Source organism: Crotalus tigris, unplaced genomic scaffold, assembly GCF_016545835.1.
Source record: "Crotalus tigris isolate CLP2741 ecotype Arizona unplaced genomic scaffold, ASM1654583v1 scf7180000017731.4096049, whole genome shotgun sequence".
Taxonomy (NCBI): domain Eukaryota; kingdom Metazoa; phylum Chordata; class Lepidosauria; order Squamata; family Viperidae; genus Crotalus; species Crotalus tigris.
Window position 1 is genome coordinate 1,647,386 of NW_024096599.1, and position 13,847 is coordinate 1,661,232.

Sequence of the window (13,847 nt, forward strand, 5' to 3'; positions counted from 1 at the left end):
CGTATTTTATTTCGTGTCACTACATAACCGTTTTGGCGATGCTCATTCACCATGTCTGCTACATGTTTTTCAAGTTCTGGCCAATGTGGGGTGCCTCTTCTTAATGCACACTTACCCCTTGGCATACTCTTTAATGCTTTTTCATTTGCCTTCCAGTCCCGAACCATCTTTTCTGTTACTCCATATTGTCTTGCAGCAGCGCAGTTATTATGTTCCATGGCAAAGTTTACAACTTTAAGTTTGAAACTGGCTTCATATTTCCTTCTTCTTGCTGGTGGAGCCATGATAGGGTCTTGACTATTGGACATTTGTATACTGTACTGTATGTATTGGTGCTGTACTGTATGAACTGGTACAGATACTGGTGCTGTACTGTATGTACCCAGTATACAACAACCAGCCAATCACAGCAAGCGATGAACCTTAGCTGGTTGTTGTATACAAAGCCTGCTTGGATTGGGTGGATCAGCTCTCCCTGCCTGCCCAACCCTTCCTGTCATCTTATAGGCCAGGGGTAGGCAACCTTGGCTCTTTTATGACTCATGGACTTCAACTTCCAGAATTCCTGAGCCAGCTATGCTGGCTCAGGAATTCTGGGAGTTGAAGTCCATGAGTCATAAAAGAGCCAAGGTTGCCTACTCCTGTATAGGCCCTAGGGAAAAAATGGACAAGCTAATTCCATGAGGGAGGGGGAAAGGGAGCACAGTTTCTGAGTTCTCATTGGCCACCTGTAAGTCCAAATGAGTAGCTCAGGGTGTGTGCGTGCACATGTAGGCATGCGTGTGACTCCCTGGGTCCCTTCCATTGCCCTCCCCCCAGTAGCAAGCTTTGGCTTGGAGCAAACAGGCTGCACACAGGGATCTCCTCCTCTCAGTCTTCCACCCTGCGAATACTCCACAGCCTCTCCAAGCTGAGTGAGCAGAAAGCCTGCCTGTTTTTCAAAGGCTCTGCCTTGTCAATCGCACACACACCTTGATGAAAATTGCCCTGCCTGCAAAAGGACTTCTCAGCAGTTTTTTAAAGCAACACTACCAAGAATGAAATTGGAGACAGCCAGAATGTTTAGGGAAGAAGGAAAGGAAGCAGTTAATAAGCTAAGTAAGAAAGGCATTCGCCCTTCGAAAACTTGCATTTCCATAAATGTGATAAGTTGCCCCCTTTTCAGGTAATGGGGGGGGGAGTAAATGCTTTCCTTTTAATTTGTTATTAAAACTCAGTGCACTACAGTACTTATAGATGGGAGCCAGATTGACCAGCCAGGATCTGTCATAAATAACACCACAAATGCACCATGCAAGTTTATTTAGGCAGGGGGGGGAGAAACTGCTTGCATAAGCTCGGGCAAAAGGATTGTGTAGCTGTTTTCTGTCCCCACTCCATTCCTGCTTCTTAACTCCGAGAGGAATTTAGCTGACACCCCTCCCCTTCCAGACCCATAAGCTCCGCCTCCCCCAAGCTACTCTCACCGGCAGTGAGAGGTAAACGCTGAAAAGCTTGCATGAAGAAGCACTGAAAAGTGCCTCGAATGGACGCAGATGCTTAGGTTTGTTTTCATTATATAAAAAAACCACCCTACAATTCTTTTCCCCCCTTCCCCATTACATGGGCCATCCCTTTCTACTTCCTTTGAATGAATTAATCAGGGGATGGCCACTACCAATCCGCAGTTCTGGAGGGGTGGGCAAGGAATTGGGATGCAAAAGGGAGGGAAGAAGAGAGGAGACGGTTTGCAATGTAGCATTATAGAATGGGGATTAAACCTCCAGGAAATCTTACCGTCACAACAGCCAGATAATGCCTATCGTACTCTCAGAGATATCTTTAGTTGATCGGCTGGTTTTAATAATAACCCTAGGACTCTTTTTGAGTGAGAGAGAGGGGGGGGGGAAGAGAAAACTTGCTGAGTAATATTTTTCCGGCGTATAAGACGACCCCCCACTTTTGCGAAGATTTTAAGTGTTTAGAAAGTCGTCTTATACGCCGGAATATACGGTAATTCTCTTGTCACTTGCATAATTTTCTTAAGAACTGACTTCAGCTGTAGAATTAAGCAGAAAGAATGTTAAAGAATCTGGGCTTCAAGCTTGACAAATGTTTCTGGTTATCTTTTATTTCCTGTAAAAATAAATATGATTAGCAATGGATGGGACACTTTAAGGAATTCCAGGTTGGAAGGAGGTGGGACTAGGAGAAGGCAGTTATGAACCATTTCTGTTTCGTTGTGTTCAAGAATCCAGTTTGTAGGACACTTTAGTTTTAATTATGCAGTTAAATAAGTATTGTTCCTTTACTTGTTCCTCTATTCTGTTTAGCACAAAACAATGATTTAATCAAAGCTAGAGTTCAACTATTATGTTTTTCATTTTAAATATGCCTTTATATTTAAGCCTTCTAAAAATGTTTGGTAAAGCTAATTTTCTAGTGAACAGGTGTAATTAAGACTTACATTTTCAGCAAAAGCAATACATCAAGAGATGCTGATTATTATATTAGAAATGTTAGGAATAGTAGTATATACTTATCACATCTTATTTTCATTTTATTTAGAAGTGCTTATATAGGCTACTTGGTCAATATTCTTTCCTTTTGTTTGTCCAATTGTGATAGGATCCCCGATTTGATAGGATTATTTGTTTAAATTAAATAGAAATGGGACTGTCTTGGCAGCAGTGAGTAGAAAACTGACTGTGATAAAATGCCATCAAATACCAAATGTAGCATTGTTGTTACTGTTAAGGCTGAAGAACAAATTGGAACAACTTCATAAACATGGCACAACACAGGAGAACAAACCCATCAGGACAAGATTCAGCAGTCCATATGCATTTAAAAGACAAAGGCCACTCTTTCGAAGACAGCAAAGTCCACATTTTGGACAGAGAGGACTGTCTGAAAGAGGGGTCAAAGAGACCATCTATGTCAAAATTGAACAGCCCTCTCTCAACAGAGGGAGAGGGATACGACATCATCTATCTCCAGTCTACAGCACAGTCCTTTTACCAGTTCCAAGAAGCTCCACACACATTTGCACTACTCAGGTGACCCTGAAGACACAGATAAGCTTCCAGGTAGCACTAACAACTCACTAAAAGAATACAAATCACCAGCTATCTGCAAGGAGTATAAATCTTTCCATTCTCCACCATCCAGTCAGACCTGAAGAAGCTTCTTAGATAAGAAAGAAAAACAAGAAAGTTCTGTTGCCTTGTGAAAAAGCATCTTTGGGATAACAGATTGGAATCTTTCTTGGGCAGGCTACCTTTTCAGTATCCAAAAAGACTAAATGGATAGGGTGAATATAATTGCAAAAATTCAGTGGCATGAAAATGATTATGCAGCTTGGGCCTTCTTGTAAAAATTGTCAGTGTAATGATAAATATACATGATAAGGTCAGTGATAATGAGGTACACTGATAATAATGAAATCTAGACAGAAACATTTGTTTCTGTCTAATGTGGGAGAGTAGCTGTTGTTTTTACATAGATATTTCCTTATTCTGCATTCTTGAATAGAAAGACCGGACAACCAATTCTCTGAAATGATAAAGGGTTTCCTACCTGAGTAGGAGGTTGGACTAGAAGACCTCCAATGTCCCTCTCAACTCTAGTAGTAGTAGTAGTAGTAGTAGTAGTAGTAGTAGTAGTAGTATTTGACATAGATTCGATACATTTATATCTGCCCTTAGAAACTGCTAGAATTTGTAAATGGAGAACTCGGAATGCATACATGTTTTGCAATGAATATATCTGAGATGTAGCATTGTCTTCTATATGATTTTCTATATAATACTGCTCTTTTTGTTCTTTAGTAGTATTAAGTTTTTGGCTTGTCTTCCCACTGTAGCTATTTTGTCTCTGTAAACGTTTATCCTGTTGATTGGAAGAACCTTCAAACCAAGCTTGTTAAGAAAGATTTTTGAGATAAAATAGAGTGCATACAGAAACATTTTTGTACGTGCATTGAGTTTAATGAATCTCAGTCAGAATGTTTATTTACTCTTTCTACATATGTATTGAACTGTCATAATGTAAGAGAACTGAAACTGGACTTAAGAATTGACTGAAGGCAGGATTGGATGATTATTGGTAGCTAGGGGCCATAATTAACATGGAAGGAGTGCTGATAACAAGATGGGTGGGGCCATATATAGGGTGGGCCTGAATTTGAGAAAAATACAAGTTCTTTATGCCTATTTTAGAATGTACTTTATGGTTATTGTGTATTCTTCCCAACTCAGTTTTCAGCACTCATGCTGTGAGGCTTCAAAAAAGGGTCTTGGGGAAACACTTCAATTCAGAGTCACTTGTCCATTTCTGACTGAAAGAGTACTTTAGGCCTGCTTTGCCCCTCCCTCACATTTCCAGGCCAGTAAAATTGATTTCCTTAAATAGCTGTTTTAATGTTAATAATCCAGAATAATTTCTCTTTGGGGAGTTTCAGGCAGTTAATGCCTTCTTCTAACCTTCCAAGTCTTCAACCATTTATATGTTTTCTGTAAATGTCTGACGCCATTTAATGGATTGTCTGTTGTGACCTAAGAATGGGATTTGGCATTTGCATTCTGTCTTGGATAAGAAAATGCAATATTTGGGGAAACTTGATCAAGTCTGTTGTCTTAGAACAGGAGTTCCCAACCAGGGGTGCTTGGGTTTTCAAAACTATATATGCATAATTTGTGGCCATTATTTTGAATTTTTGTAAGGGGTGTGAGAATATATCAGAAGCATTCTAGGGGTGCGAGGTATAGAAAAGGTTGGGAACCACTGTCTTAGGAGAACGTACCTTGAAGGTATTCCTGATGCTGAAGCTGTATAAATCCTTGCTGTATAAATTTATTTATACATGTTGAAGCTGTATAAATCAAAGCAAAAGCTGTTTACAACATGGCCAAATCAACCTTCTGACATCTAGAAAATGTAGATAAAGGCAGCTTCTCTGTTCTGCACACCAGGCTGCTCTACACTGCCTGTTTCCTTATCAATTTGTTAGAGTCATACTCTCTTCCTTATATAACAAAAATGAAAATTTTAATTTTTGTGTTAGAAAAGGTGCTAATAAGATTGCATTTGCTTTTTCTGGTCAGGATCTTAGAAAAAAGTACTGGAATTGCAAATTCTCGTCATCAAAAAAATTATGTTGATAAATGAGAATGCCACTTGAAAGTCTAGTATTATAAATAGATCTAACTTTCCACATACAAGAAAAAGTGGTTCATAAAGGCATAACTTTTTGTAAAGATAATATAGCATTTTAATTATTTCAATATTCATAAAATATGCACCCTAAATCTATTAAATGCATTGTTTGAAAGGTATTTACGGTACATTGATATTTTTAGTTTATTAATGTAAGGTATATCTGTACATAGTATAGGTGTGTATATTTATAGAAAATGCTTGTGCTTTGTTTAAGGCAGCTGATTGTCTGGAACAGATTAGAACCTCATTTCTCTAAGAACTCAAAGTATGCAGATTAAAGTATACATATTTTATATAAGGAATGTTCTAAAAACTCACAGCTTACAGGCTAATTTCAACTTTATTTATTCAATTTATATCACCCCCCCCCCATGATACCCATGTGACTCTGTGATGCTTACATAATGAAAAAACCCAATTAGAAATAAAAAGAAAATAAAGGCTATTTATTCACAGTTACTCCATCTGGAATCATTTAGAGTGATGATGTTATTATAGTAAAGTTAGCAATTATAGCAGTGTTGACAAAGAAAACTAAAAGAATAATCTTAATAAGTATTCATCTTTTCCTAGTAAATCCAAAACAGTTTGACAAACTGAAAGGATTTCCTCTTCTACATGAATAAAACCTGTAACTGGGTTCCTAAATGCATGTATTAAAAATTTAAAATTGTAGTTGTACCTTGATGAAAATTAATAGTTATTCTCAACTCAAACAGGATTAAAATTCTAAAAACAAAATCTCTTATAACATACAACATCTTTGAATCTCTCATTGGATCAAGGAGGATTTAATTATGAAAAAATGTGTTTGTTTTGAGATAAGTGAACAGGAAACATATGCTCAAGTCTTATCTCTTGCCATCAGTGTTGCCCATGAGTAAATGGAGCAGGTCTGCATGCTTCCTCTGCCTTGTACTATCAAAGGAAGCAATAAAGTGATGTCCATATCTAACTAAAACCCTGAGATTATGTAAATTCATGTCTCATTTCTCTGAACTTTCACTTGGCTTATGCTCTTGTGTTGTTGTTGTTTTTAACATACCACAGTATATGCCTAGCCATAACTGGTAAGATTCTAAGTAGAAGCTAGGCCACTAATAACAAGATTTATAATCATCATATTGCATGCTTGAATCCACAGTCACATTGTTGTCTTGTATGAATTTACCACTGTAATCACTCACTGAATACATACACAGAAACAATATAGCTTCTGCATGCACATTCCTTTTCAAGAAATTATTTTCTTTGGGGGAGGTTTTTTTTTTTTTTTTTTTTTTTTTTTTTTTTTTTTTTTTTTTTTTTTTTTTTTTAGCCCTTGCCTATTTGGTAGGAAAAGTGCAGACTTTAAGGTATAAAATTTATTATAGAAATTTGAGATGCTCTGTAAAGTAGTTAAATATTTGTATCTATATTTGCTGCTGCTTCTTAGGGACACAGCAGGTCAAGAAAGATTCAACAGCATTACCTCAGCTTATTACAGAAGTGCCAAGGGAATAATATTGGTATATGACATCACAAAGAAGGAGACATTTGATGATTTGCCAAAATGGATGAAAATGATTGATAAGGTAAGCTTCAGTTTCCCAAAATGAACAGGGTTGATTTTGGTCCTTAAAATAGGTTTTATGTCAGTGCTAAATGTGGCAGTTCAGCTCTGAAGAGTTCTCCTATTGCAATATGGCCATTATCCAGATCAGTGGTTCTTAAGCTTTTTGAACAAATTGCCTCCTTGAGCCAATGAGGAAGTTGTCATTGCCCCCCTCCCCCAACATAACCTCTCATGGGAAATAATTCTTCAATTTATGCAAACATTTTTTTTGTTTTACTTAAAATTGTCATCAGGACATATCGATGCAAATAATTTATTTCCAGTCTTTTTCCCATATCTCAACTGTGTGAAAAATTTTGGTGCTACCCATCACTTTATTCCCAAACTTCGTGATACATGTATTTCATTATTATCTTATTTATTCAAGACACTTAAATGTAATGACCACTGAAAACAAAATTCAATTGCTAGAAAGTGAAATGCCTGAAAAGAAAAACATTTAATGATTGAATTACAAGTGAAATTTAAGACTCAAAAAGAAATATAAAAAGGGCATAAGAACAAACCACAATGCAGGAACTAAGAATTTCAAGACGAAAACTCTGAAACTAAATTAAGATTCGAGGAAAGTATATATAGTCACGCACACTGTAAAAAGGATTAAAAAGACAACAAAGAAAATATAATAGCGAACTGGAATGCGCACTAAAAAAGTACAATACAAAGAGACACACAAAATGTTTTACAGAGCACAACAAAAATTCAAAAACAAAGCTGATGCGTATTCACATATGTATGGTGTTCTGTACTGAAGCTTGCTGGAGGAACATTTGAAAACAATTCAATCCACTAATAGCGAGCGATCTGATGTTTTTGTACGACAGATATACAGCGATTCACTGTACGAAAAAGTCTCAAAAGTGTCCCCAAAACTTCTTGCTCCGTTGCCCCGATATCGCCCCCTTTTCGTTCCTTCACCCCCTGGTTGCCCCTTTTCGTTCCATCCCCCCCCTGAAAAACAAAATCGCCCCCTGGAGGGCGATATCGCCCACGTCAAGAACCACTGATCTAGATCACAGGTGTCAAACTCGCCATGTCACATGACGTGTCGCAATGTATCGTGACTTTTTTTTTGCGTTGCTGGAGCTGGGGTGGGCATGGTGTCCGTATGATGCAACCGGCCCGCAGGCCAGCAGTTTAACACCCCTGATCGAGATCTTTGAGTGTTAGCTATCAGTTCTCTAATATTGCATAATCAGGTATTTCCACATTGTTAATTGTTAAAATTGAACAGGGTATAAGATTAAGTTTCACAAATAAGTTATATGACCTTTTAAAAATAGGAAATACTTATGACAGTGATGGCGAACCTTTTAGAGACCGAGTGCCAAAACTGCAATCCAAAACCCACTTATTTATCGCTGGGTGCCAGGTGGGCATGGCCCACTGGATGGGCATGGCTGTGATGGTCATGGCAGATTGGGTGGGTGTGATCACCTCAGTGTTGCTCGTGGGAAGGGATGCCTGTGGGGGCTGGGCAGGGTTGGGGAGATCCAGGGGGGCTCTGGCAGGTAGGCGGTGGGCAGGAGGCTCATCCTGTGGGGAAAGGCAAGGAGAGGCAGGGCGGGGGTGCCATTGTCACAGGGCAAGATGAGGCAGGGGCCAGGGCGGCTGCTGCCTGACACCATCGGCCCCTGCACACAGAGGCCAGCAAGCGCATGGGTGCTGGGATGCATCCAGCCATTTGGGACCTCGGCAAGTTAGCAGGCAGCTGGTTGAAGAGGGACGGTTGCCATCTCCAGGGCATGGCGCGGGTGCCCACAGAGAGGGCTCTGAGTGCCACCTCTGGCACACGTGCCATAGGTTCGCCACCACTGACTTATGATTTTTACCTTTCATTGATTAATATTTAAGCATTAAGTGGTAGCACATTATTGAAAAGGCTGACTTCTAAACATAAAGAAAAAAAGCATAAAGTAGTTATATGCCATAAGCATTGAGACAGAGCTTTCCCTATCTAACATTATTTAGTACATTATTTTTCTGTTTTTCATTATTTTATAGTTACATAACAATAGTAAATTTGTATTAGGAACAATATACATCAAAAAGCCACCAAAATAAAGCACAATCATTCATGATAATATGTGCACAGATCCATAGTGTGATTTATAAAGAACATACTGGTCAAATATCTTCACTCTCTTATATGAAAACTAAAGCCTCATTTTTAAACAGACATTTGTAGATGACTGTGTTGTTGTTTTTTTTCTTTTTTCTTTCCAGTATGCCTCAGAAGATGCAGAGCTACTATTGGTTGGAAATAAGTTAGACTGTGAAGTGGACAGAGAGATTAGTCGGCAACAAGGAGAAAAAGTAGGTCAAGATAAAAGTCAACATTCATTCTTGTGGAAATGTGAAGATCACAGAAGCTAAACATTGAATATATTTGTAATATCAAAACTTATTTCCATTTGTTTGCCCTTAAGCAATGAGGTCTTACAAGTGATATACAGAATAAATCAATAAGGTGATCATTGAGGATTTCTGATTAATTCATATCAGGAATCTATATCTCTTATGTTAGTTTCTAAATCTAAAAAATAGTGTCATTTATTCAGAGGAATTCTGCCACTGAGGAATTTGCAAAAAAATAAAGATTTGCTAGGATTAGAAATCACCATAACGACAGTAAAAATAAAATTTTGAAAGACGAGATCAAATATTTTCAATGTTAACTATTTTTAAAAAATGATTTTTAAAATATTACCCATTTATAATTAAAATCATCTAATGTTATTGTAGTATACAGTAAGTTTTTAATTCAGTGAAAGATTTTTGTAATTGAACTGACCCAGTAATATAAAACTTTATTTTTTTCCCCTAATAGTTTGCTCAGCAGATAACTGGGATGCGTTTCTGTGAAGCTAGTGCCAAGGATAATTTTAATGTGGATGAAATATTTTTAAAACTAGTTGATGACATTTTAAAAAAGGTAAATGATCTTTATACTGTAAGAAATTAACTTCCTATGAAATTTAATATAAGTAATCCCTAGACATCAGTGAGATTTAGTCAGAGCTAACTGTATTAATTTGTTGACTGTATATATTTATGAAACAATTTTAGCAGCTTTTAATTGCTGAATTATCTCTGCTTGCTTCAGTTGGCAGATAAAACTGTTTCATAGGATAATTGATTAATTCGTTAATGTATATAACGAATAGGAAATTTTATGGATACTCCTTTAATATTACCTAAGAAATTTTAACGTAATCTTAATTTAAGGTAGAAATGTGAACTAGATTGTTGAAAGCAATTCTAGATTAGGTGTCTCATGCTTACAGCCTAGCTAGGTACTACATACATTTTGTGTGACTGACTCTCAAACACAGTAGAAGAGAATTCAGTTCAGTCTGTTTTGAAGTCAAGGTGGTCTGATGAATGTTTGTAAGTTATACAGAAGTTGTCTGCGTCTCTGGATATAAAACAAAAATCTGGTGTTCTGAAGAGTGAGAAATGCTGTCAGACAGTGGCCAAAGTGACATGATTAAGAAAATAACCCTATTGCACAGTGAAAATTGTTTTTCTATTTAATTAATTTATATTTAATGGTACACAGTGATATTTTTTGTTTTCTTTGCTTTTTATTTAAAAGTGACTCGTAGCAATGTATGAAACGCTAAAATGCTGCACTCTCAGACTAATTAACTGGCCTCTGCATGGCATTCGTGACCATTTGAGCTTGAAAAGAGATGTAGAGCAATATCACCCTTGGCCACTTGAAGATCTGTGATTTCGACTCCCAGATTTCCCCAGCCACTCATCTTCATGTCATGGTTGAGAAACATTTGATGTAGAAAGAATATACAGGTAGACTTTGACTTACAACCACAATTGAGCCCAAAATTTCTGTTGCCAAGCGAGATAGTTGGTAAGTGAGTTTTGCCCCATTTTACTAAATTTCTTGCTACATTTGTTAAGTGAATCACTGCCATCGCCAAGTTAGTAACACGGTTGTTAAGTGAATTTGGCTTCTCTATGGACTTTGCTTGTCGGAAGGCCGCAAAAGGTATGTTTCAGAGGTCAATAAGTGTGAAAAGCAGTCATAAGTCACTTTTTTCAGTGCTGTTGTAACTTCAGTCTGTCACTAAATGAACCGTTGTAAGTCAAGGACTACCTGTACTTATAGATGCATGTATATTGGCTTCAGTAGAATTCTGTGTAAGATGCTGCTGACGTGTATTTTTGGTGTTCATTTAAGATGCCTTTGGATGTAATAAGAAATGAATTGTCCAACAGCATCCTGTCCCTACAGCCAGAACCAGAGATTCCACCAGAACTGCCTCCTCCAAGACCTCATGTCCGTTGTTGCTGACTTACTATTGCTTCCCCCGAGTGGAAAAGATGACAAGCAAAAAGAAAAGGGGAAAGCTGTTTCATTCTGTACTACAATCACGTGACAGTTGTTTGTTGCACTTTGATTCAGAGTCAAAACTACACACTAATTTGTAAATATGCAGATATGCAAACCTAGATAGGATAAGGCTGTAACTGGTTAAATATTGCTCTTTCCACAGATTTTTTTTCACTTCTCTTTCCTCAGCCCTATAAATATTGTACAATTTGGTGGGAAACACAGTACTCCCAAACCTAGGATGTAAGAAATTAAATGCATACTTAATTATTCTCAACATAAATGTTGTAATAGTCCTCAATATAAACAGAATCTCTTAGTATATGGTGCTTTGATAGCTTTTTTAAAGAAAATATTTTAAATTTCAACTCAACATATATAAAGCTTTCTGAAGCAGCATTATCCCTTATAAATTCAAATAAATTGCTGGTAAAACACTTCTATGTATGATTATTCAGAAGTAAGTTCTTGGTCACTGGGCTTACAGGTTTATTCTAGGGTAGGGATTGATAGCCTTGAAGCCTTTGAGTGCAGTCCATCAAGTATCATAGTAGGCCTCCAGTCATTTCAACAGGTGATTTCAGGCAGGTATACTGAAGTGAAGAGGGATTGTATAGCGGCGGGATTGAGCTCTGAACACACAGGCAAATAGTGTCACCAGTACTTATTTATTTATTAATGTTCACCTTAGGCCATTTGTATGTGTGTACCAAGGCACTGTGTTCTGTGTAGTTTTTAAAGGATGAATTGGCACCTTGACCTAATCAGTGTCCTCAAACATAAATTAATTAGCAGTCAGATACTGTAAAAAGCAAAGAAATATTTGCAAACTATTTTTTAAAAAAGGTTTAAGAGTTATTTCTTCTGTCATAGACAAATTCTTTTAAAGTTATTTTTAAACCATTTCCTATGTTATAAGGAATAATGTATGTTTATTTGTCCGAAACAAATTCTAAGCTAAAGAGGAATTGGCTGTATCTTTTTGGTATATCTTTTATTAAATCTGCGCTGTGTACCTTAGTTATGATAAACCAGTAGTTTTGTATTTGAATAACTTGATAAGTCTTTAATGTTGTGGTATTGAAAAGCATTGTTGTTCTATACTAATGACGTGCCAATAAACTTTTGTATTTATGAATGACAGTCGAACTGCATCTCTTACTGGAATGCCAAATCTCAAATACTCTTCTCCCAAGGACCCAATTTTGAGAGAAATTGATAAAATTATCTCTATAGTTGGTTAAACCTGTATATGTGGATGTATTGACTTGCAACAAAAATCTTACGCATGCTTTTTCAGTTGTGAATTCCATTGAATTTAGTGCAATTCAATCCATTATCAGTGTTTAAGACTAAAACCCTAATCAAGCTGCTATCCTGCGGCTTGTTACTGTTCTTCAAGATACTGTAGCAAAAGTAATGATGATTTATCAATGCATGAACTTCAATTATATGTACTAGGCAATTACTCTGAATTCTGACTTTTCTGAATTATTTTTTTCAGATTTCTGAGACAGAAAAACTACAGTTTAAGTATACAAAATAGTTTTTATTGAACTTAGTACACCTTATTTAAATCATTTAGGTCCAAATAATTAAAAAATGCACAATCGAAATGTATTTCTTCTACCACAATGTGCCTATACAAGTGTCATTCTTCATACAGATACTTTAAGGCTTTCTACCATAATTGATTAGATGAAGTTTGCCATTTTTGTACCACTGTAAACTTGTATTATAGGTGATAACAATGAAAACAGACTTATGGACAATACATTTAAACTTGATAAACATTTAGGTGATTTTTTTCCCTGTATTTAAAATGTGTTGTTTGCTTTCAATTCTTGAATAAAAGTATAAGAAAACAAATCTGTATACATGTTTATATCTTACCGGCATTGTTTCTTCTAATATAAGGAGGAATGTATATATTTTGGATGCCTAGTAGGCCTTCAGGTGATAATTAAATATCCATATATACGTAAGACTTAAAAAGGCCTTGGCTAAAACCTGTAGTAACAGGGAAAGCCCATTAGGGGTCACTGCTTCACTTTATATAAAATATTTTGCATATTGCACAACATTTCTTAACTGATGTGTCTTGAACTGCAGTTTCTTCTTTACTACAGTTTTAATACAAAAAAACAGAATCATTGCCCCAAATAAATACAAAAAGGCAAGCTTGCATCTCCAGACAAGGGCATTAGGGTAAACATAATTAAAGAAATTCCATTAATGTGAAACTACTTGGGAACAAAAAGTGAGTGATGATTCAAGCTGAGGCTTAGGGTCTAGGGCCAGCCAGTGGTGGGATTCAGCCAGTTTGCACCACTTTGGCAGAACCGGTAACTAACTTTTTGTTGCCCAGGCCCAGAAGCGGCATCCACACAGAGAACCGGTTGTTCACATATTTGAATCCCACCACTGTCTAGGGCCCTTTTCAGTAGTGGTTCTGGAAAATTAGAAACCTATCATTGATTTGCACATAAATAAGAAAAAATCAAGGCAGAGTTATTACATCACAGAATTGAAAAGCCATTAAAGTACACTTGCTCGAATGTATGAAATCTCCATCATCTATCCTACCTTGTTTGAAGATTCTCAGCGATGGGAATTACCATTTCTCTACACAAGTCTACTGCTCGATTACTGTTAATGACAGGATTTTATCCTAAC

The 13,847-nt window shown here is 36.8% G+C and overlaps 1 protein-coding gene across 2 annotated transcripts in view; it reads left to right on the top strand.

The window, feature by feature from the left end:
- RAB12 (RAB12, member RAS oncogene family) overlaps positions 1-13,040 on the top strand; it is a 30,136-nt gene extending 17,096 nt beyond the window's left edge. The window contains exons 3-6 of one of the 2 annotated variants that reach the window (XM_039339197.1): positions 6,635-6,773; positions 9,041-9,130; positions 9,645-9,749; positions 11,057-13,040. In XM_039339197.1, the coding sequence (XP_039195131.1) occupies positions 6,635-6,773; positions 9,041-9,130; positions 9,645-9,749; positions 11,057-11,269 (547 nt within the window). In that variant the 3' untranslated portion in view covers positions 11,270-13,040. Of the gene's footprint in view, positions 1-6,634; positions 6,774-9,040; positions 9,131-9,644; positions 9,750-11,018 lie in introns of both variants that reach the window. The other variant, XM_039339198.1, reaches the window with a different exon arrangement.
- The last annotated feature ends 807 nt before the right edge of the window (positions 13,041-13,847 follow it).